This window comes from Pristiophorus japonicus, chromosome 13 (assembly GCF_044704955.1).
Source record: "Pristiophorus japonicus isolate sPriJap1 chromosome 13, sPriJap1.hap1, whole genome shotgun sequence".
NCBI classification, from domain to species: Eukaryota; Metazoa; Chordata; class Chondrichthyes; family Pristiophoridae; genus Pristiophorus; species Pristiophorus japonicus.
Window position 1 is genome coordinate 121,815,120 of NC_091989.1, and position 23,990 is coordinate 121,839,109.

The window sequence follows — 23,990 nt, forward strand, 5'->3', positions numbered from 1 at the left end:
TCCATTCCGCCATTGAGGAACCGCGCCGCTCCGCCTCCCTCCCCAGCAGACTTCGGCCAACGAATCAGCGCCGAGCTTAGCCAAGCACCACTGTTCCTCACACGTCATCCGAACTGACCAATAAAAAAGAGCAAAACATGGCCGCAGGCCGCAGTATCAGCCAATCAAGATCAAGTAGAGGCGGGCACTCGGATTCCGTCTGCAAAGTCATCTTAATTGACGTGTAGTATGACCAATCAGTTCGTAGAAAAATGTGACATCACAAAAGAACAACTTGAGCGAATCAGGTTTGACAGATGAAAGATTGTTTGTTTGAGGTAAAAATGTATTCTCGAATTGCCGGTCGGCCGATTCGGTACGAATTCTATTTTAAAATTCCTCGCGGCAAATGTACTCTGATGTGTGATTGTCGTCGCCGTGAGACGGTGCGAGTTTGTTTTTTTGAAGCCTGTCTTGCGGTGGAAATTTTGAAGGGGACTGAAAGTTGTGTTGAATGTGTCTGGCGGAGCGGCGACTGGAGTCGGTTTGTCCGTTGTGAGCCACCGTACGGGCGGTGGGGCCGGCGCTGAGCGAGGCCGCGGGCTGAGGGGACGCGAGTGCGGGCGGACACCGGCCCCCGGGAGGCCGCTGGCCGGGGGAGAGATGTCGGATTCCGATTCGGAGAATTATTCGTCCGAAGAGGACGCGGATTACGAGCCTTCAGGTCCTTCAGGTAAATGTTCCTCAGTCCAGCCACCTCCGCGGAGCCCAGGCTGCGGCTCTTTGCTGTCACTCCGTTGAATGTTCCAGGGAGACCCATTGGTCGCTGTGGGCGGGGGTCCTTTCCACTTCCCTCTGTGCTGGGTGCCGTTATACGGTGAGTATGAACCCCCCCACCCCACCCCTCCCCTCCTGCCTGAATTCGATTCAGGCGACTTTACACATAAATAACACCTGCATTGATGCAAAGCTGAAGCCTCTTCACATCAGTGCGAACTTTGTAGAAGAAGATTGTCGTAAACCATAAGAATTAGGAGCAGGAGTAGGCCATTCGGCCTCTCCATTCAATCAGATCACGGCTGATCTTTGACCTCAATTCCACTTTCCCGTCCGATCCCCATATCCCTATCTATTTCAGCCTTGAATATAATCAACGACTGAGCCTCCACAGCCCTTTGGGGCAGAGAATTCCAAAGATTTGGAGTGAAGAAATTTCCCCTCATCTCAGTCCTAAATGGCCGACTCCTTATTCTGAGAGTATGACCCCTAATTCTGGACTCTCCAGGCAGGGAAAACATCCACCCAGCATCTACCCTGTCAAGCACTTGAAGAATATTATATGTTTCAATGAGATCACCTCTGATTCTTCTAAACTCTAGGAAGTTTAGGCCTAGTCTACTCAATCTCACGAGGACAATCCCCTCATCCCAGGAACCTTCAATGCACTCCCTCTAAGGCAAATATATTCTTCCTTAGGTAGGAGACCAAACCTGTACACTGTACTCCAGGTGTGGTCTCACAAAGAAAGAAAGACTTGCATTTATATAGCACCTTTCATGACCACCGGATGTCTCAAAGCACTTTACAGCCAATGAAGTACTTTTGGGAAACACGGCAGCCAACTTGAGCACAGCAAAATCCCACAGCAATGTGATAATGAACAGATAATCTGTTATTTTTGTTATGAAGATTGAGGGATAAATATTGGCCAGGACACCAGGGATATCTCCCCTGCTGCTCTTCAAAATAGTGCCATGGGATCTTTTACATTCACCTGAGAGAGCAGATGGGGCCTCGGTTTAACATCTCATCCGAAAGATGGCACCCCTGACAGTGCAGCACTTCCTCAGCACTGCACTGGAGTGTCAGCCTAGATTTTTGTGCACAAGTTCCTGGAGTGGCCCTATATAATTGTCTCTTTGTGTCCTCACAACTTGCTTTCCCACTTAGCTTTGTATCATCAGCAAACATGGTAACATTATACTTGGTACCCTCATCTAAGTCATTGATATATGCAGGGAACAGCACCAACCTCTGTACATGGCCTTCTTTGATCTCACAAAGGCCTTCGATACTGTCAACCGTGAGAGATTATGGAATGTCATCCTCAAATTAGGCTGCCCTCAAAAGTTTGTCACCATTCTCCACCTGCTTCATGATGACATGCAGGCAGTGATCCTGACCAACAGATCCACCACAGACCCAATTCACATTCGGATCCAGGTCAAGCAAGGCTGTGTCATTGCATCAAAGCTCTGCTCGATCTTCCTTGCTGCAATGCTGCAATGCTCCATCTCGCCCTCGGTAAGCTCCCCGCTGGAGTGGAGCTAATTTACAGAACAAACGGGAAATTGTTCAATCTCCGTCGCCTCCAGTCCAGATCTAAGGTCGTCCCATCCTCTGTCATTGAATTACAGTACGCAGACGACGCTTGCATCTTCGCACACTCCGAGGTCGAAATCCACACCATCATCAACACCTTCACTGAAGCATATGAGAGCAATAGGCCTTACACTAAACATCCGTAAGACAAAGGTCCTCTACCAACTTGTCCCTGCCACACAGTAATGTCCCTCGATTATCAAAATCCATGACGAGGCCTTGGACAATGTGGAGCCATATCTCGGGAGCCTACTGTCAACAAGGGCAGACGTCGATGACACAGTCCAACACCGTCTTCAGTGTGCCAGTGCAGCCTTCGGTCGCCTAAGGAAGAGCGTGTTTGAAGACCAGGACTTCAAACCCAGCACCAAACTCATGGTCTACAGAGCAGTAGTGATACCCGCCCTCCTATGCTTCAGAGACATGGACTATGTACAGCAGGCACCTCAAAGAACTGGAGAAGTACCACCAATGCTGCATCTGCAAGATCCTGCAAATCCATTGGCAGGATAGGCGCACCAACGTCGGTGTTCTCGCTCAGGCTTGCATCGAAGCATTGACCACGCTCGATCAGCTTCGATAGACGGGCCACGTTGTCCGCATGTTCGATACTAGACTCCCCCAAAAAAGCGCTCTACTAGGAGCTCCGACACGGCAAGCGAATCCCGGGATGGCAGAGGAAACACTTTAAAGACATCCTCAAAGCCTCCTTGAAAAAGTACAACATCCCACTGACACCTGGGAATCCCTGGCCCAAGACTGCTCAAAGTGGAGGTGAAGCATCTGGGAAGGCGCCAAACACCTCGAGTCTCTTCGCCGGGAGCAAGCGGAAGCCAAGCGTAAACCGAAGAAGGAGCGCACGACAACCCAAGCACTCACCCACCCGTCCCTTCAACCACTGTCTGCCCCACCTGTGACAGAGACTGTAGGCCCTGCATTGGATTCATCAGTCACCCGAGAACTCGTATATTAGTGTGGAAGCAAGTTATCCTCGACCCCAAGGGACTGCCAGAGAGAGAGAGAAAGAGCTGAGACCCAAACGCTGATCCTTGCATCATCCCACTAGGTATAGCTTGTGAACCGTAAAATGACTCGTTTATTGTTTTCTCTCAATCAATCCTCAGTCTATACTAATATATTACCCCCAAAACCATGAGCCCTACTTTTGTGTAATAACCTCTTTTTTGGCACCTTATTGTGAGAATGTGTAAAGAAGGGTTGCGAATGTGGTAGATGGATAGAGAATGTGGCAAAAGGATGGAAATAGAGAATCATGGGAAAATAGCTAAAGAAATGTCAAGATGCAGACAACTGCAGAATCGACAGGGGGAGGGGGGGAAGGGGGAAGGCAGAAAGGGATTGGATAGACCAAGTGCTAATCAAATGTGTTCTGTTTTGAAAATGTATAACGACTGTGCTTTTTGCGCTGAAAAGGGGCTTGTCCAGGGGAAGGTAAACAGGCTCTGATTGAGAGTGTCCCTTTGTCTTGACAAGTCCCGGCCGGAGAATCTTCAATAAAGGTTTTTTACAGAAAAGGCAGCAAGGTGTTCGTGTGTCAGTGTATTCGCTGAAACAGATTGAGGGGAAAAAGAATCCGTATTAACAATTGAATGCTTTCTGAAAATTCAAATACATTCCATCTACTAGTTTCCCCCTTATCTACCCTGCTACAACCTCAAAAAATGAATAGATTTGTCAAATATGATTTCCCTTTCATAAATCCTTGTTGATTCTACCCAATCATATTGTGATTTTCTAAGTGCCCTGTTGCCACATCCTTGAATAATAGATTCTAGTATTTTCCCACTTCTGATGTCAGGCTAACTGGCCTATAGTTCCCTGTTTTCTCTCCTTTCTTGAATAGTGGGATTATGTTTGCTACCTTCCAATCCATAGGGAACACTCTAGAATCTAGGGAATTCTGAAAGATCAAAACCATGCATCCACTATCTCTCTTGCCACCGCTTTTTAAATCCTAGGATGTAGGTCATCAGGTCCAGGGGATTTATTGGCTTTTAGTTCCATTAATTTCTCCAGTATTATTTCTTTCCTAATGCTCCTCATTCTCTCTAGACCCTTGGTTTCCCACTATTTTCAGAATGTTTTTTTGTTTTCTTCCATAAAGACACATACAAGGTATGTGTTTATTGCCTCTGCCATTTTCTTATTTGGTTTTGCAATGTACAAAAACAGATTCATTGGGTAATGTACAAAGAGTTATTGGAATGCCTCTTTGTCTTTTACAGATGAAGATTACAGTGACGATGATGTCAATGAGCTGGTGAAAGAAGATAATCTAGAAGGAGAAGATGAACAAGCCCCAAAGGGAAAATCCCTAAAGAAAACAGGAAAAAGAATCTCCTCCAGGTAAATGTATTCTATATTGTGGCTTAGCACTGAGTGCGAGCCTTCATGTGATGTCGACACTGGTCTCTCACTGAAAGGCAAATTCAGAACTTTCTGACTCTGGTTTATTGTGTGTTTGCTTCCCATCACCACCTGTGGCAGTGCCATTATGCCCTTACACTCTCCATTTCCCTTCCTAAACCTGTCTCCTTCCAGCGCTCTCCATCTCCAAAATCTACCTCTTTGATGTTTGATCATTTCCTTAACTCTTCCCCAACTCTTGCATAGTGTCTGAGCCCCTCAACCTTCTCTTGTGAAATGCCTTGGATTTATTTTCTTTCATTAAAGGAGGTGCCTTTATAACACAAGTTGCTTGCTTTCTGACGGCCTGCGTTCTACCTTCTATACTCTGCTTCATGAGCCTGATCACTAGACAGCAACCACATCTGCACACTATCCTATCTTCAATACAGGCCTTACTCTTCAACCACTCTGTTTATTTCCTCATCAATCCTCAACTCGGGGAATGTCCGTGCTATGCTTCGTTCTCTGCCAATTTTCCATATAATCTGAAGCCTCTTGAGCCCTCTTGTGTGTACATATTACTGCCACCCTTGACCTGTGCCCTCCCGACTCTCTTCGCTCTACCCCAACCCCTTGGCCCAAAGCGTACTTCAGCTCCCTATTTCTACCTCCTATGGCCTCTTTTAACTCTCTCCTATGGCCTCTTTTAACTCTCTTGAACCCCACTTAATGGGGTCAAGTTTCGGCCACCCGCTAGAACGGCGCACATCGGAGAGGCCCGCCTAATTTATAGAACAAAAATTGCGCCGAATACTTAGCTCGCGATTCTCAGATCGCTGTAGGTCCAATTCCACCTTGGCGCTGCGCAGCAGGAGCTGCTGGGGGCGGAGCTACAGCCCTGCACCGAAGACAGTGCCGGCAGCTGCGCGCGTGCGCAGTAGCTGCAGGCGTCCTGTCTCCGGGGCGACGACCCTATCCCAGGCCGAAGGGACATCGCCCCTATCCCCGGCCGACTGGCCTGCGCATCTTATCTCGGCGGCCCAGCATCAGTTGCATGCGGGCCCCGCCCGAAGTCCTCGGTGGGGTCCGGCTTCCTCGACGTCGACGATGCCCGCCCGCCCATATCTCGCTGGGGCGGGCCCCGCCCAAAGAGTCCGTGGCGTCGGCAGCCCGGCATCGGCTGCATGCGTGGCTTCTTCATCGTCTTCTTCTCTCTTTCCCCCCCCCCCCCAATCTTCTCTCTCTACCCTCCCACCAATCATCTTCTCTCTCTCTTCCCCCCCCCCCCAATCTTCTCTCTCTACCCCCCCACCAATCATCTTCTCTCTCTTCTCCCCCCCCCCTACAATCATCTTCTCTCTCTCCCCCCCCCCCAATCTTCTTCTCTTCGCCCCCCCAATCTTCTTCTCTCTTTCTCCCCCCCCCCCCAATCTTCTTCTCTCTTCCCCCCCCCCAATCTTCTTCTCTCTTCCCCCCCCCCAATCTTCTTCTCTCTTCCCCCCCCCAATCTTCTTCTCTCTTCCCCCCCCCAATCTTCTTCTCTCTTCCCCCCCCAATCTTCTTCTCTCTTCCCCCCCCCAATCTTCTTCTCTCTTCCCCCCCCCAATCTTCTTCTCTCTTCCCCCCCCCAATCTTCTTCTCTCTTCCCCCCCCCAATCTTCTTCTCTCTTCCCCCCCCCAATCTTCTTCTCTCTTCCCCCCCAAATCTTCTTCTCTCTTTCCCCCCCCCAAATCTTCTTCTCTCTTTCCCCCCCCCCCCAAATCTTCTTCTCTCTTCCCCCCCCCCAATCTTCTCTCTCTACCCCCCCCCACCAATCATCTTCTCTCTCTCTTCCCCCCCCACCAATCATCTTCTCTCTCTCTTCCCCCCCCCCAATCTTCTTCTCTCTTCCCCCCCCCCAATCTTCTTCTCTCTTTCCCCCCCCCAAATCTTCTTCTCTCTTTCCCCCCCCCAAATCTTCTTCTCTCTTTCCCCCCCCAAATCATCTTCTCTCTTTCCCCCCCAAATCTTCTTCTTCTCTTTCCCCCCCCCAAATCTTCTTCTCTCTTCCCCCCCCCAAATCTTCTTCTCTCTTCCCCCCCCAAATCTTCTTCTCTCTTTCCCCCCCCCAAATCTTCTTCTCTCTTTCCCCCCCCCAAATCATCATCTTCTCTTTCCCCCCCCCAAATCATCATCTTCTCTCCCCCCCCCCCAATCTTCTTCTCTTTCCCCCCCCCAAATCTTCTTCTCTCTTTCCCCCCCCAAATCATCTTCTTCTCTTTCCCCCCCCCCAATCTTCTTCTCTCTTCCCCCCCCCAATCTTCTTCTCTTCCCCCCCCAATCTTCTTCTCTCTTCCCCCCCCAATCTTCTCTCTTCCCCCCCCAATCTTCTTCTCTCTTCCCCCCCCAATCTTCTTCTCTCTTCCCCCCCCCCCAATCTTCTTCTCTCTTCCCCCCCAATCTTCTTCTCTCTTCCCCCCCCAATCTTCTTCTCTCTTCCCCCCCCAATCTTCTTCTCTCTTCCCCCCCCCAATCTTCTTCTCTCTTCCCCCCCCAATCTTCTTCTCTCTTCCCCCCCCAATCTTCTTCTCTCTTCCCCCCCCCAATCTTCTTCTCTCTTCCCCCCCCAATCTTCTTCTCTCTTCCCCCCCCCAATCTTCTTCTCTCTTCCCCCCCCCAATCTTCTTCTCTCTTCCCCCCCCCAATCTTCTTCTCTCTTCCCCCCCCAATCTTCTTCTCTCTTCCCCCCCCCAATCTTCTTCTCTCTTCCCCCCCCAATCTTCTTCTCTCTTCCCCCCCCCCCAACTTCTTCTCTCTTCCCCCCCCCCAAACATCTTCTCTTCCTTCTTCTCTCTTCCCCCCCCCCAATCTTCTTCTCTCTCTTCCCCCCCAATCTTCCTCCTTCCCCCCCCCCCCAATCTTCTTCTCTCTTTCTCCCCCCCAATCTTCTTCTCTCTTTCTCCCCCCCAATCTTCTTCTCTCTTCCCCCCCCCAATCTTCTTCTCTCTTCCCCCCCCCCAATCTTCTTCTCTCTTTTCCCCCCCCCCAATCTTCTTCTCTCTTTCCCCCCCCAATCTTCTTCTCTCTTTCCCCCCCCAATCTTCTCTCTTTCCCCCCCCCCAATCTTCTTCTCTCTTTCCCCCCCCAATCTTCTTCTCTCTTCCCCCCCCCAATCTTCTTCTCTCTTCCCCCCCCCAATCTTCTTCTCTCTTCCCCCCCCCAATCTTCTTCTCTCTTCCCCCCCCCCCAATCTTCTTCTCTCTTCCCCCCCCCCATAATCTTCTTCTCTCTTTCCCCCCCCCTAATCTTCTTCTCTCTTCCCCCCCCCTAATCTTCTTCTCTCTTTCCCCCCCCTAATCTTCTTCTCTCTCTCCTTCCCCCCCCAATCTTCTTCTCTCTCTCCCCCCCCAATCTTCTCTCTCTCCCCCCCAATCTTCTTCTCTCTCTCCCCCCCCCAATCTTCTTCTCTCTCTTCTCCCCCCCCAATCTTCTTCTCTCTCTTCTCCCCCCCCAATCTTCTTCTCTCTCCCCCCCCCCCAATCTTCTTCTCTCTCTCCCCCCAATCTTCTTCTCTCTCTCCCCCCCAATCTTCTTCTCTCTCTCCCCCCCAATCTTCTTCTCTCTCTCCCCCCCCAATCTTCTTCCCTTCTCCCCCCCCAATCCTCTTCTCTCTCTCCCCCCCCCCAATCTTCTTCTCTCTCTCCCCCCCAATCTTCTTCTCTCTCTCCCCCCCCCAATCATCTTCTCTCTCTCCCCCCTCAATCTTCTTCTCTCTCTTCCCCCCCCAATCTTCTTCTCTCTCTCTTCCCCCCCCCAATCTTCTTCTCTCTCTCCCCCCCCCCCAATCTTCTTATCTCTCTCCCCCCCCCAATCTTCTTCTCTCTCTCTCCCCCCCCCCCAATCTTCTTCTCTCTCTCCCCCCCCCCAATCTTCTTCTCTCTCTCCCCCCCCCAATCTTCTTCTCTCTCTCCCCCCAAATCTTCTTCTCTCTCTCCCCCCCCCCCAATCTTCTTCTCTCTCTCTCCCCCCCCAATCTTCTTCTCTCTCTCCCCCCCCCAATCTTCTTCTCTCTCCCCCCCCAATCTTCTTCTCTCTCTCCCCCCCCAATCTTCTTCTCTCTCTTCCCCCCCCCCAATCTTCTTCTCTCTTCCCCCCCCCAATCTTCTTCTCTCTTCCCCCCCCCCAATCTTCTTCTCTCTTCCCCCCCCCAATCTTCTTCTCTCTTTCCCCCCCCCCAATCTTCTTCTCTCTTCCCCCCCCCCCAATCTTCTTCTCTCTCCCCCCCCTCAATCTTCTTCTCTCTCCCCCCCCCAATCTTCTTCTCTCTCCCCCCCCCCCAATCTTCTTCTCTCTCCCCCCCCAATCATCTTCTCTCCTCCCCCCCCCCCCAATCATCTTCTCTCCCCCCCCAATCATCATCTCTCCCCCCCCCCAATCATCATCTCTCCCCCCCCCCAATCATCTTCTCTCCCCCCCCCCAATCATCTTCTCTCTCCCCCCCCCCCAATCATCTTCTCTCTCCCCCCCCCAATCATCTTCTCTCTCCCCCCCCCCCCCACTCATCTTCTCTCTTCCCCCCCCCAATCATCTTCTCTCTTCCCCCCCCCCCCAATCATCTTCTCTCCCCCCCCCCCCAATCATCTTCTCTCCCCCCCCCCCCAATCATCTTCTCTCTCCCCCCCCCCAATCATCATCTCTCTCCCCCGCCCCCCTTCTCTCTCCCCCGCTCCCCCCTTCTCTCTCCCCCGCTCCCCCCTTCTCTCTCCCCCGCTCCCCCTTCTCTCTCCCCCGCTCCCCCTTCTCTCTCCCCCGCCCCCCCCTTCTCTCTCCCCCGCCCCCCCCTTCTCTCTTTCCCCCCCCCCCATCTTCTTCTCTTCCCCCCCCCCCCATCTTCTTCTCTTCCCCCCCCCCCCCCCCCCCATCATCTTCTCCTCCCCCCTCCCTCTCCCTGGTGCTGCAGTAGGTGAGCAGAAATATTTTTTTATTTATTGAGTGATTTTTAATTTTTTTTAAACATTTTTATTAATTTATTTGGATTGATTTATTGATTTATTTATCATTATTGAAGATGGCTCTTTATTTGTAAAAGTGAAGTGTTTAATGTTTGCAAAACCCCCCCCCCCCCCTTGTTCCCTACGCCTGATTTGTAACCTTCGCCTGATTTTCTAAGTGTAGGCAAGGTTTTTTTGAGCGTACAAAAATCTACACTTACTTCATTCTAAGTTAGTTTGGAGTAAGTTTTCGCTGCCTAAACTTGCAAAACAGGCGTAAGTGGCCGGACACGCCCCCTTTTGAAAAAAAATCTCTTCTAAAATGAAACTGTTCTAACTCACTAGAACTGGAGCAAACAAAAAGGCCGAGAATTGCAATTTCTAAGATACTCCATTCTAAACTAGTTGCTCCAAAAAAATAGGAGTAACTCAGGCCGAAACTTGACCCCTATATTACTGCCCAACTGATCTTATTTCCCGCTGTGGCATCCCTCTGCTCCTCCTTTGGTATTCTTTACCAAGACAACTGCAGCACACAATCTATCATCCCTCAGCTTAGTGTCCTGATGCTTTATTGCTCAGCAACCTCTGTATAAAAGCTAGGTACATTCAACATGACAAAGCTGAGCACGAAGAATGAAGTACAAGCTTTAATAATTTGTTTAATTAAACCTAGCCTACCTCACACATAACTCTCTAAAAGAGATCTGGTGTGTAGAAGAGCCATACTTCCAATCTTAACTTGGAAGCTCTTGTTTGACAGAAAAAGAAACCGAGAGGCACTACGTTTAGATTGCGACAATGAGGAAGAAGGGGAGGATGACCATGCTGATGACCCAGGGGATGGTGCAAAGGTGGACAAGGATTTGAAGGATAAGAAGAAAGCTGACGACCTCTGGGCCAGCTTCCTGAGTGATGTCGGGCACAAGTCTAAACCTGTAGCAACGACTCCAACTTCCAGCAAAGAGGTAATGATAAACACCGAGCTAGATCATAAAACTGGGAGAATAGAATTAGTGGGTGCTATCGGATATATGTTTATGGCACGAGAGAAAATATTGATAGCTGTTTTTGGCGTTGAAACAAAAAATGATTTTTTAAGCTGATGATCTGCTTAATAATAGCTCACAGGTCTGATCGTCCTGGTAAACTATTAACAACTTGCATTTATACAATGCCTTTAATGTAGTAAAACGTCCCAAAGCGCCTCACAGGCGCGTCATCAGACAAAAGTTGACACTGAGTCAAAGAAGGAAACATTAGGACAGGTGACCAAAGGCTTGGCCAAAGAAGTAGGTTTTAAGAAGGGTCGCGGAGGAGGGGTTTAGCCAAGGAATTCTGGAGCTCCGGGCCAATGGTGGTGCAAAGGAAGCGGGGAGTGGACAAGAGGCCAGAGTTGGAGGAGTGCAGAGGGCCGTAGGGCTGAAGGAGGTTACAGATATAGGGTGGGGTGAGGCGAGGCCATGGAGGGATTTGAACACTAAGATGAGAATTTTAACATGGAAACATCCAGAGACCAAGAGACAGTGCAAGTCAGCAAGTACAGGAGTGATGGGTGAACAGGACTTGGTACGAGTTAGGATACGGTCAGCAGAGTTTCAGATGAGCCTAAGTTTGTGATGGGAGGCGGGCTAGGAGAGCATTGGAATAGTTGAAACTGGAGGTAATAAAAGGATGGATGAATGTTTCAGCAGTAGATGGGCTGAGGCAGGGGCTGAGTCGGTCAATACTATGGAGGTGGAAATGGGTGGTCTTGGTGATGGCAAGGATAAGGGGTCGGAAGCTCAGTTGCGGGTCAAATAGGACATCGAGGTTGCAAACAATCTGGCTCAACCTGAGACAGTGGTCAGGGAGGGGGTTGAAATTGGTGGCTAGGGAATGAAATGAATGGTGTGGATTGAAGACAACAGCATCGATCTTCCTAATCTTTCATTGGTGGAAATTTCTGCTCATCCAGGATTGGATGTCGGGCAAGCCATCTGACAATAATGAGGCGGTGGAGAGGTTGAACAGGGTCTGTCAGAGTACATGTGGAACCTGACGGTGTGTTTTTGGATGATTTTAGCCGAGGGGCAGCTAGGAGATGAGAAATAGGAGCGGCCAAGGATAGATCCAGCAGTTTCTGAGCATAATTTTACTGAAATGGGGCGTTGCCTGTTATTGTGTGACTTGCATGTGCCGCCATATTACTGGAACATCCATTTCTCAAATGGTTGTGCATTATGATCCTTTTGTAACTGTTTTTGCATATATTGCTCTCTGGATGTGAGCATCTGTTCAAATGTTGGTGATAAGGTATCTATTGGGGTTTCCTCATCCAAGTAAATGCATACTGTATAAAGGGATTTTGTTTTATTTTAGAACAAAGTCACCCAGAAACTCAAAGCATAATCTGCAATCTGTCAAACTGCCAATATTTTAAAAATGGTTCCACTACCGCTGCAGTTTTTACAAGGGAGAAATGGCTTGTTTTAACATTATTACACAAGTAATTGATGCGGATTTTGAAAGCTACAATAAATTGTTATGGTAATTTAATGGGGAAGAATGTCTGTCTGAATTGCTGTGCAATTCTAAATGATGGAAACCCCGATACTTAGTGCTGGCTCTCCATCAATCTTTTTCTCTGTTTTTGGATTGTTCAAAGCTGTTAGTCAGAGGCAGACTGCAGGCAGACATTTTGTATCGAATGCCCTCTTCAATAGCCATGTGAATGGGGTCTATTGGTCACGACCTTGTCTTCAGTAGACTACAAGGTGTTCATGCATAATCAGTCACTCTGTTTTGAATTCCATGATGTCCTGAAGTTGTTGACTGCTGCCAAGGTACCTATCACTCTCTGGGGCCTCACCCACAGAAGGAAGTGTTGTATCTTGTCCTCAATGCATGTTAAAGCGCTTCACCGCCAATGATCTACTTTTGAAGCATAGTCTGTTGTCACAGGGAAATGTGACAACTGATTGCCCACGAAAACCTCCACAAATTACAAATGAGATTAATAACATGGACATGTTACATCCACTTGACAGGTGGACAGGGCCTCAGTTTAACATCCCATCCAGACACGGAATCTCCAACAACTCGGCGCTCCCCGGTACTGCCTCAAAAAATTAGCCTAGGTTACATGACCAGGTCCTGACATGGTGCTTGAATCATTGGTCTTCTGATTCAAAGTTGATATTGCTACCAGCTGATCTAACCTTGACGTTGAACATCACGTTTGTAAGGGGCTTTCACTTGTGGCTGATTCAGATCTTGTCCAACATCCACACTCCTCTAGCAGGAGTTGCTGGGTAACTATTACGATAACTTTTTTTAAATTCCCCAACCCAGAATTGTTGAGATTTGTTGCACTTTTATTGCCTCCGAATGTCTTGGGTTGATTTTGCTTTGCAAGTTTTAGCTTGAGTCTCAAATTCCTGCCATACCTAATTGAAAAATTATTAGCAGTTAATCCATTTCTTGTAATGTGTGTGCTCCGATTTTTAAATGTGGGACTGTTATTCTGTGATAAATAAAACTTTTATATACTTCTGTTTGTGTGTGAATTAGTAAATATTTAGTACGAGTGAGTCCATTCTGGTTTCTGATGGTAAAGAACCACTTTCATAACCATTTACAATGTGGGAACATTTATCAACAGGAAGCTAACAATGACTGCCCAAAAAACACCTGCTACCGACCTAGCTGGATAAAACCCCCTGCTCCCCTTTTTTTTTAAAAAGCAGGGCCTTAGGAATCCCAATTGTTACGACTGATGAATATTTAAAAAAAATTATGTTTGGTTATAACTACCAGGAACTCTCCTTTACTAAGTGACTGAGAGAAATAAAGTCTTGCATTTATATCGTGCCTTTCACAGCCACCGGATGGCCCAAAGTGCTTTACAGCTAATAAAGTACTTTTTGAAGTGCAGTCACTGTTGTAATGTAGGAAGTGTGGCAGCCAATTTGCGCACAGCAAGCTCCCACAAGCAACGCGAGAATGACCAGATTAATCTATTTTAGTGATGCTGATTGAAGGGTAAATATTGGTCATGGCACCGGGGATAACTCCCCTGCTCTTCAAAATAATGCCGTGGGATTTTTTACGTCCACTTGAGAGGGCAGACGCGGCCTTGGTCTCATCTGAAAGACGTCACCTCCGATAGTGCAGTACTCCCTCAACACCGCACGGAGCGTGTCAGCCTAGATTTTTGTGCTCAAGTCTCTGGACCTGACTGAGGCGAGGGTGCTACCGACTGAGCCACAGCTGACGCTCCGAGAGGTTCGCTGTGTATGGTTATAAAAGGAAGCTGAATTAACCTACACCGTGGAATGTTTTGCTTTTTACTAAATTAAAACCTAGAATTATTATTAAGAAGTTGGAAATGGATCCTCACGAGATGCAGACAGCTATTGAAAGGTGATGTTTTTATCTGCCAATTTAGATGGCAGTTGTTGTAATGGATTTAAGTTTCAAACGCAAAAAGAACTGGTGGCGGACGTTGGCTGGAAAAATACGTCTCCCATCCAAACAAGTTGCCTATTATTATCAGCTCACTTGAATTGGAGGGTGGGGTTGGGGGGAAGATGAGATTCGTGAGTTTGTGGCTGAGCTGCTGAATGAATCACTTATGGAGTGTGAGTGTTCTATCTTAGGAGAGGGGAATCTGATGGTGATGAGTACATCCGGCCTGAATTGTGCTTCCTAAACTGGTATACTTCAGAATTCATCTGTTCTGCAGTATATGACTCGCAGAAGTCGTTTCAATGGTTTTTGCAGTTATTAAAATACATTATTTGCATGGGGAACGGAAACACATGTAACAATGTTTTTCTCTTGTCCCTCCTGAATAGGATATATTAGTAGATCAAGAGAAGTTGAGCAAGCCTCCGGATGTAGTGAAAGACGCGGGGATGCCAAAAGCACCTGGAAAGGTCACAATCACCAAGGTGTTTGATTTTGCTGGAGAAGAGGTCAAGTAAGTGGTTTTGGTTTGATAGTTTTTCATGCCTGTATTCTGGGCAAGAATTTGTAATTTAACAGTAAACCCATGCATAAAGTTCTAATGTGAGTTGTTCCTGCCCAGTCTGCTAGTAATTTTGATATATTTTATTATTAACCAGCTGATTATGTGTGACATTGCTAATGGTGAATCTGGGATCCGAAGCACAGCTGTGATGCTTAGTTACTAACCTAGCCTGTCTCTAAGATACTGACCTGTAATCGTAATGGCCCAGATTTTGCAGTGGACAAAGACGCGAACTGTCAGCGTTCAGTTATTACCCCTCTGAAACTGACCATAACTTCAGGATTTAGCGCATGCGCAGATAATCTCAGAAATCCTGATGTTGCGGTCAGTCATTCCCTGCTCCGCCACAGGCAGTTGAACTGACGCAAACTTTGCCGACCTAATTGAGCTGTTAAAACACCCCATTAAAAGTTATGCCTTGTTGGAATGGGTGTAACTGGGATTTAACGGTATGTTGACCGCTGAACAACCACTCTGGCTCTAAACACATTTTATATTTGTAGAATGGCAAATTTCTCCATTATGATTATATTTAAAAATAATTAAAAAAAAAACATTTAACATTTGTTTGATATTTCAGCTTATGTATGTCCCAATCTTTATTTTGCTCTCTAAAATTTTAAAAAGAGTGAATTGAATCAGTGCTTTTAATTTCCTGGTTTGCTGTGAGAATTCTTCAGTGTGTGTGGCTGCTTAGCCAGCTTGATGACGGCACTGCTGCATCGTGCTGGGGATACCCTTTTGACAGCACTGTAATCCGTTTAATGTTGAGAAACCTAAAGTTTTTGTCTCTGAGCTCGCAATATCTTTGGGCAGCGGCGATCGCCGTCGCTTTGCCACAATCTGCAAATTCCGGGCTTGAGGTCAGTCAGTTGCTGTTTGGGGAGGGAAGTTTGCAGATTGCCAAGTGCTTGTAAATTTCTGGCTCCAGGTCAGAAAATAAATTGCCTTTTAAAATGTTTCTTTAATATTTTTAGCATTTGAAGTGTGATAGATTCTCTCCAAACATTTATATAAATAGATAAAAGATCGATAGATTGCCTGCATGGACTGTTTCTGTGTCATATATCCCATGTAGATATTTTCACCTTTTTTAAAGTCGAATTATGACGTGGATGTGATGTGAACATAGTCTTTGCCACATGACCTCCTTTTTGTTTTGAAGTTTATTCCGTTAGTGCTGTACAGGACTTGAGAGTGCTTAACTTGGGCATTGTGTTCAAGTCAGCAAAAGTGTTCCATCCCCTGGCAAAACATCTCTCGCTTCAGTGAGCACAGAAATGTAATGTTTGTAAATTATGGGACACAATTGCTCTGTGGGAAACATAATTAAAAGTATGGAATACAGATTTTTCTTGTTGATATTCAGTCAGGCTGTCTACTAACTAAATTTGGTAGTCTAAACATCTTGCAGCCACAACAGTGCATTAAGCATGTTTGACTTATTCTGCAGAATAATAGAAACAATAGCACATTTGTTGAAATTCACGGAATGACTCTTGATCAGTTTAGATACAGGTAAGATGAGGGTGGCACCTGAACTCTTATCATCTAAATTAATCACCCAGTACAGTGATTAGACACACTATGTATTGTGGTCCTGTGCCATCAGGAAGATTTCCAGTTTGAATCAATGCCCAAACATTTGGAATATTACAGGTGGCATTTTCTGGAGGGAGGGTAGAAAATGGCAGAGTCAACTGAACAAATGGTCTTATTCTTGCAGATTGAGTCATCAATGGGCTCTCCACATATTAATTGAGTTGAGGATGGAGGTTTAGAAACATGGAAACACAGAAAATAGGAACAGGAGTAGGCCATTCGAGCCTGCACCAACATTCAATATGATCATGGCTGATCATGCAATGTTAGTACCTCATTCCTGCTTTCTCTCCATACCCCTTGATCCTTTTAGCCATAAGGGCCACATCTAACTCCCTTTTGAATATATCTAATGAACTGGCCTCAACAACTTTCTGTGGTAGAGAATTCCACAGGTTCACAATTCTCTGAGTGAAGAAGTTTCTCCTCATCTCGGTCCTAAATGGCTTACTCCTTATCCTTAGACTGTGACCCCTGGTTCTAGACTTCCCCAACATCGCGAACATTCTTCCTGCATCTAACCTGTCCAATCCCATCAGAATTTTACATGTTTCTATGAGGTCCCCTCTCATTCTTCTAAATTCCAGTGAATATAAGCCTAGTTGATCCAGTCTTTCTTCATATGTCAGTCCTGCCACCCCGGGAATCAGTCTGGCGAACCATCGCTGCACTCCCTCAATAGCACTTCCTCAGATTAGGAGACCAAAACTGTACACAATATTCAAGGTGTAGCCTCACCAAGGCCCTGTACAACTGCAGTAAGACCTCCCTGCTCCTATACTCAATTCCTCTAGCTATGAAGGCCAACATGGCATTTGCCTTCTTCAACGCTTGCTGTTCCTGCATGTCAACTTTCAATGACTGATGTACCATGATACCCAGGTCTCGTTGCACCTCCCCTTTTCCTAATCTGTCACCATTCAGATAATATTCTGCCTTCCTGTTTTTGCCGCCAAAGTGGATAACCTCACATTTATCTACATTATACTGCATCTGCCATGCATTTGCCCACTCCCCTAACCTGTCAAGTCACCCTGCAGCCTCTTAGCATCCTACTCATAGCTCACACCGCCACCCAGCTTAGTGTCATCTGGAAAGGAGTTGTCAGGGGTCTAGGGTTGTCCTTGCTCTCTAGGCTGATCTTGGAGTAATAGCTGATTTTGGGTGAGGAAAACACAGTACGGTCAAGCCAGATTTAGGAATGATGACCAGTCCAGCCATGTGCCACACACATTAGAGTACATGCCCCTCTGACTTGAGAGAACGAATGAGGGAGGTGTTACAAGGAGAAAGTGGTTTATTTGCTGGGTATAAAGTGGTTGAAGTCAGAGGGTAGAGAGTGATTAAACAGGCACCAGTGATAGAGGTGTGGAAAATGGGTGGAGGGCCGAAGGTGAAGGAGTTGAGAATTTGTGAGGGAGCTTGAGAGCAATTTGCTCGAGTGAATGGTGAGCATGATTGATTGGAGGATGGTAAGTGGGCAGCGGCTGGGGTGGAGGGGAAGAAGGGCAAGGGTGGCTGGTCAAGAAGGTGAGGAAGCGGTCAAAGATTGCTATGTGAGTATTGAGACCTCCGGTGTAGCGACCACATAAGCTGATGAGCTTAATGACGTTGCTAAGGATCTGGGTGATGGAGTTTATATGAAGGGTAGATTGTAGATTGAGAGAAGCCAGGGGGTAATCCAGTCAGTAGAGAGGGGTCTAAGGAGATGTAGGCTAACATTGTTTTGGATGAACAGTAGTTTTGATGCTGAAGGATGAGAAGAGAGGGCATCTTGGGCGTTAAGCAATGTTGATTTTAGGAAAGGAGTGGGGAATGGAAGGTGGTGAGGTGCTTAAAGGAGATGACGAAGTCACCAGCTGAGATTTGTGTTTCTGTCAGTGCCAGGATGGGAATACAGTTATCCAAAATAGGCTTCTGAATGGCAAGAGCCTTACTTGTAAGTGGATGAACATTGTGGAAGGATGTAAAGAATGGAGTGGTGATAGTTGATCTGTTGGGGGCAGCAATAGAAGAGACAAATGAGATGGGAAAGAGTTTGGAGCAATGAAACCCCAAGGACAAGATAAGGTGGTTGCCAGGAGCAGATGATGGGTCAATTTAAGTTGCTGCACTGGTAGAGCCAGCAATGGGTGTAGTGTGCCCAGTGAAAAATTCCAAGGAAAGCACAGAGGGAAGCCGTGGGTTCATTCAAGAGGGATTCAAGCCTGGTATAATGGCAGGGAAGATGGTATGATTTCATGTAGTTAGTCATAATCCTAACTTATTAAGAATTGAGATCTCGGTTATCAAAGTGGTATTGACGTATTCTAGATACGAGAAGCTGGAGTATAGCATAATAGTTTGTAAGTAAAGAAGTTACTTAATGGTTTATTTGATTTCACACCTCACAAGATTTTGGGTACCCCTTGGGGTTCCCTGTGAATGAATCAATGGCAGATGACCTTTTAACCCAGTTGGAATTTATAACAAAATATGGATTTGGTTGTGTCATGAGATATGTGACTTAAGTTACAATTTCCTTGCATGGTTATACGGTATTGAAGTGTAAATAATAACTTGCTACCACAAGAGGGTAGCAGCAATCCAGTTTTACAGATTCAGTGCTCAGTAAGAGAATGGTAGTTTGAACATGTGTAATTAGTGAGTGCTTTTTGTAAACAAGAACTTTTCTGTCTGATTAGCATAGTACGCCTACAGTATTTTGGAGTGAATAAATATGAGTGCAGTGGATTCTGAATAAAGTTGGAAGTTATCTTCAAACACACTCTGTGGCAATTAGACTTGTGCATATTGTCCAAATGAATTCCAATAGAATCATGGAATGGTTACAGCACAGAAGGAGGCCATTCGGCCTGTTGAGCCCATGCCGGCTCTCCAAGAGCACTTCAGCTAGTCCCGCTCCCCCTCAATCCCTTTGTGAGTATGGGATTACAACGGTTTTCTCTTCAATCCTCCTGCGTCGCCCATATTCCCAGTGAGCAAATGAGAGGGATAGAAAATCGTTTCGGGCTGCTCGTTCAAAACCATGCCTGAAATTCAATACCATTGACCGCGTTTCGGGCGAGGTGGAAACGGGTAGCTGATGCAACAGTGCCCATTGTACACTGTCTGCCAAAGTTTAAAATTATCCCCTGGGCAGAGTGACAGTTTCTGCTCCCTAAAGAGCACGAGTAAAACAGTCCCAAGTTTTAGGAGAATCCTGCAGCTTTCATGACTATGGTAAGTTTAAAAAAAAATTAAACTGCTGTCTGGCCTGAATTCGCCATATTTATTGATTGATTTAAACTTCATAAAATAATGTCAGACAAAGTGGTTCTACCTTCCTATGTTACTGTGACAACAGTATTTTCTAGTCTCGCATTGATTACAAAAATCATCATCATCATAGGCAGTCCCTCGGAATCGAGGAAGACTTGCTTCCACTCCTGAAGTGAGTTCTTTGGTGGCTGAACAGTCCAATACGAGAGCCACAGACTCTGTCACAGGTGGGACAGATAGTCGTTGAGGGAAGGGGATAGTCGTTGAGAATAGGAGTCACCTGGACACGGAATAGCTCAGATTTCGCAGAGCTGCTGTACTGCAGATAACCACATGATGGCAGCAAATTCACTATTATCGACATAGAGCAGAAGGCGACCATTCAGCCCCTCGAGCCTGTTCTGTCATTCAGTGAGATCGGGGCTGATGAGTATTCTAACTTCATCCACTGCCTTGGCTCCATATCCTTTTATACCCTTGTCTAGCAAAACTCAATCGATCTCCGATAAAAATGTTTAATTGAACTGCTTTCTGTGGGAGAGAGTTCCACACTTCTACCACCCCCTGCGTGAAGAAGTGTTTCCTAACTTCTCTCCTGGATGGTCTGGTTTTGACTACCTGGTGCTGACACTGTTCTTGGATTGGAAAATAAACTTCTTTTACTTCGATGAGCAACAATGCTCAGTTAATGTGAGAAGTAATTTAAAAATGTAAGAAAGGTTTGCATTTATATAGCACCTTACACGACCACAGGACCAATTAAATGCTTTTTGAAATGCAGTCACTGCTGCAATGCATGAAACACAACTGCCAGCCCGCGCACAGCAAGCTCCCACAAACACAATGTGACAATGACCAGACCATCTGGGTTATGTGTGATGATTGTTCAGGGGCAAGCATTGACCCAGGACACCAGGAAAAACTCCCCCTGACTTCTTAGCCCCTTTTGACAGCATAACCCACTGTGTGAACAGAAGCATAGATTAGATTTCTGTCAGTAGGGCTTGAGGCAATTGGATTTTACTTGTATTTAAACCTAGCCTACTTTAAGCCAACTGGTTCTATTTCACTCCAAATCTGCTGGAGTGAGTCTGTCAAGTGTGTTCCGACACTGTCTGCTGCCTGGAAAGCCAGGTCCACCTGCTGGTGAGTGGGATTATATGGCTGTGACCTGTTCCTATTTTAAGTGTTGAAGCTGACTGGGTAGCTAGTCCACTAATTATTGTTTTTTACTGACTGGTAAAAGAATCACTCATTTGGTTGTTCAACTGCTGACCGTGGCAGTTAAGACATGGCTTTCCCTTAAAAGCCCATGCGTGTGGAGCTTAGAAATGGACTGCATAGGACGACAGTAGGGATTTTTATTTTATTTTTTCCTGGGATATGGCCAACGCTGGCAAGGCTAGCATTTATTGGCCAGCCTATTATTGTGTCAGCATATTCAAGAGGGAGTTGGATCAAGATTTAATGGGGATGACTGGTATCGGGGCATGATGAGGACACTGACTGTCCAGTTGGACCACAATTGTTGTTTCTGGTCCTGGACATTCCTATGTTCTGCTAAACAAATAATACTACTGAGAATGTATCCTTCTTCTGCAGGGGGCCTGATGACAAGACATACAAATTAGTTCTCCAAATAAAATGTGAGATGGTTTCTACTGAGTTAATTGGCATTCTGTAATTGCCATCTGCAAATGCTGTGTGTACATTTTTTTGGAAGATGATAGATGATGTAAGCAGTAGCTAGCAACATTCCTCTTGAATCCCGTGTTAACTTGTTTTTAAAGCAGAAGCTGCATTTTCCTACAGGAAGTGACGCAAACAGCAATGTTGTTGGGCGTTGATTGTCAAATAGCTGAAATATTATTTAGCAATTAGATTTTACTTATTTAAACCTAGCTTGCCTTAAATATCTAAGGAAGCTGCTTCGATTACCAAATTAAACTGCAAAGGCTGAAAATCTGAAACAAGAACCGAGATGTGCAGCAGCCATTAATATTTTGAATAGAACTAAGGGAGAGTGGAACCTGAAACGCTAACTTGCCCTTCCTCTGAACAGATGCTGACTGACCCGCTGTGTATTTCCATTATCTGTGCTTGCTTCCGCTTCCATTAACAGCGTGCACAGCCGCACTAATTCAGTACTTGCTGGCTGCCCAACATTTGTCAATCAGTTTGAAGGGATTGCATGTGACTGTGCAGTTGTGCTGCTGAATTTGGCAGGGTGTGATGTTGAAGGATTGAGCTGGCTTCTTGTTCATTCAGCAATCGCTGTCACTGGCTTTACATGACAACATTAATTTACATTTTGGCTAATCTTGTGAAAAAAGATGGTGACAGCATTATTGCCTTCAGTGGATTAACTGGTATCCAAGTTGTTCATTTGCTTAATAAGGGATTCATCCCACAAAATCGTTTGTGTAGATCTCCAGTAAGGAAGTAATAAATAAGTTGTACACATCTCCTTTGTCTCCCCACCTCCCCCCTCTCTACCAATTGAAATAGATACAGTATTTGGGGGGAACTGGATGTGACAGTGATTTAGCCTATTCTCCTTTCAATGTCAAGGGTCTGAAATCCAATCCAGCTCAAGCTGATTCCACAGAAATCTTCCCTCTCCGCTGGTTGTATGGCACCTATGGCAAACGCATTGAGCAGTCTCCACTCAATTTCTTGACTGTGGGTCCACAGTACTGCCTTAAATTTGACACTAAGCACATGCAATGAGAATGAGTCCACAAGGATGATTGATAAATGTGTGGGGGTGAAGAATCACAGTGGGTTAGAGGCTAAGGCATACTGCCAGAAGGTGGTTAACTTTGCTGCTGATTGTGCTATATCTGACAGGAGTGTTTGGTGCTGATGGTAGATGCCTGGAATTCGCTGTGATGCAGTACCTTGCATTAATGACATTCATTTTGATACCTGAAAAAAAATTGGGTTCCCTATTTAAGCTTTTTTTTAAGCTCTAATGCAGTTGTCCAATAAGAGCTGCAGTCTCATCAGCAGTTCCTCAACCATCAGCACAAACGCGTTGCCCATTGGCAGAAGTCCTTGAACTTTTTTTAAACTTGTTTTTCTTGGGTTATTATCTCTTGCAATGCCTGTGTTGATAGATTTTCAATATTGAACTCTTTTTGTTTTCTTTGCAAGTACTTTTGCAGAAATTGAAGTTTCTTTTGTTACGTGCCTAGATCGTGGTGTTGGTTTTTTTTCAGTAAGTTGGTGGATTTTAAGAAGGATATTAAAGGAGGGAGGGGAGATAGAGAGTCAGGGGGTTTAGGAAGGGAATTCCAGAGAGTGGGGCCTGGGCAGCTAACTGCCAATGGTGGGATGGTGGGGTGACCAAGAGGCCAGAGTCAGATGAATAAAGCGTTTGGGATGGGTTGTAAGGCTGGAGGAGATTACAGAAATAAGGAAGAATGAGACGATGAAGGGATTGAATGAAAAGTGAGATTTTTCAATTCGAGATGTTTCAGAAACAGGAGCCAATGTCTGTCAATAAGGACAGGGCTGATTGGTGAGTGGGACTTGGTGTGGAATGGGATATGGGCAAGAAGGTTTGCATGGGCTGAAGTATATTGAGGATGGCAGAGCGGCCAGGGGAGCATTGTACTATTTGAATTTAGAAGTGACAAAGCCATGGATGATAGTTTCAGCAGCAAATGGACTGAGGCAGGGATGAAGATGGCAGATGTTAGCAGTAGAAGTAGGTGGTCTTTGTGATGGGGTGAATGTGAGGATGGAAACTTAGCTCAACGTGGTCTGATGTGAACAGTCTTGTTAAACTTGAGATAGTGGCTGGGTGGAGAGAATTTTGTGCACCACTGATGTGAAGATTCTACTAGAAATAAGGTTTGTAACATAATAGACACACATTATACAACAAAATTATTACATTTACAAATAGAATAGCATCTTTTGTATTCAAAATATATTTTAATCTCTCTGAGAGGTCCGGAGCTTGATTTCAGTGGACTTCCCAGAACACTGTTAGCTGAAACTCAACAAAGTTAACAACTACAGTCCCCTGTTTACTTCTGTGTCTCCAACTCCCAGATTTTTGTTATAATTGACCAGCAATACTGACTATATAGGGCCAAGCAGGCCTTGCTATTTGTAAGTCTTCTTAACCTGCTGTTGATGTAGAAGGACAGTAGTTATGATCATTTGAATTTGTAGAACATCATCAAAGTAATGTAAAGCATGAACCTAGGAGCTTTATCTGAGATAACTTATAAAGCAATGATGTTTAAAATTTTAGCTATGATGTACTTCCCTGCAACTTGATGCAAGTTATTTAGTGTTGTTTATTTAACAAATACAGCATGTTACATGCGTAACAAGTGAAGCTTTGCAATTTTGGCTTAATTTAACTTTTCTTAATCATTTAGAATATATTAAAATA

General features: G+C 46.0%; 1 protein-coding gene across 3 annotated transcripts in view; it reads left to right on the top strand.

Annotated features, from left to right (window-relative positions):
* Positions 1-352: 352 nt before the first annotated feature.
* cfdp1 (craniofacial development protein 1) overlaps positions 353-23,990 on the top strand; it is a 219,576-nt gene continuing 195,938 nt past the window's right edge. The window contains exons 1-4 of one of the 3 annotated variants that reach the window (XM_070897973.1): positions 353-712; positions 4,608-4,728; positions 10,466-10,670; positions 14,541-14,665. In XM_070897973.1, coding sequence (XP_070754074.1) covers positions 643-712; positions 4,608-4,728; positions 10,466-10,670; positions 14,541-14,665 — 521 coding nt within the window. In that variant the 5' untranslated portion in view covers positions 353-642. The remainder of the gene's footprint in view (positions 713-4,607; positions 4,729-10,465; positions 10,671-14,540; positions 14,666-23,990) is intronic. The other 2 variants (XM_070897974.1, XM_070897972.1) reach the window with 2 other exon arrangements.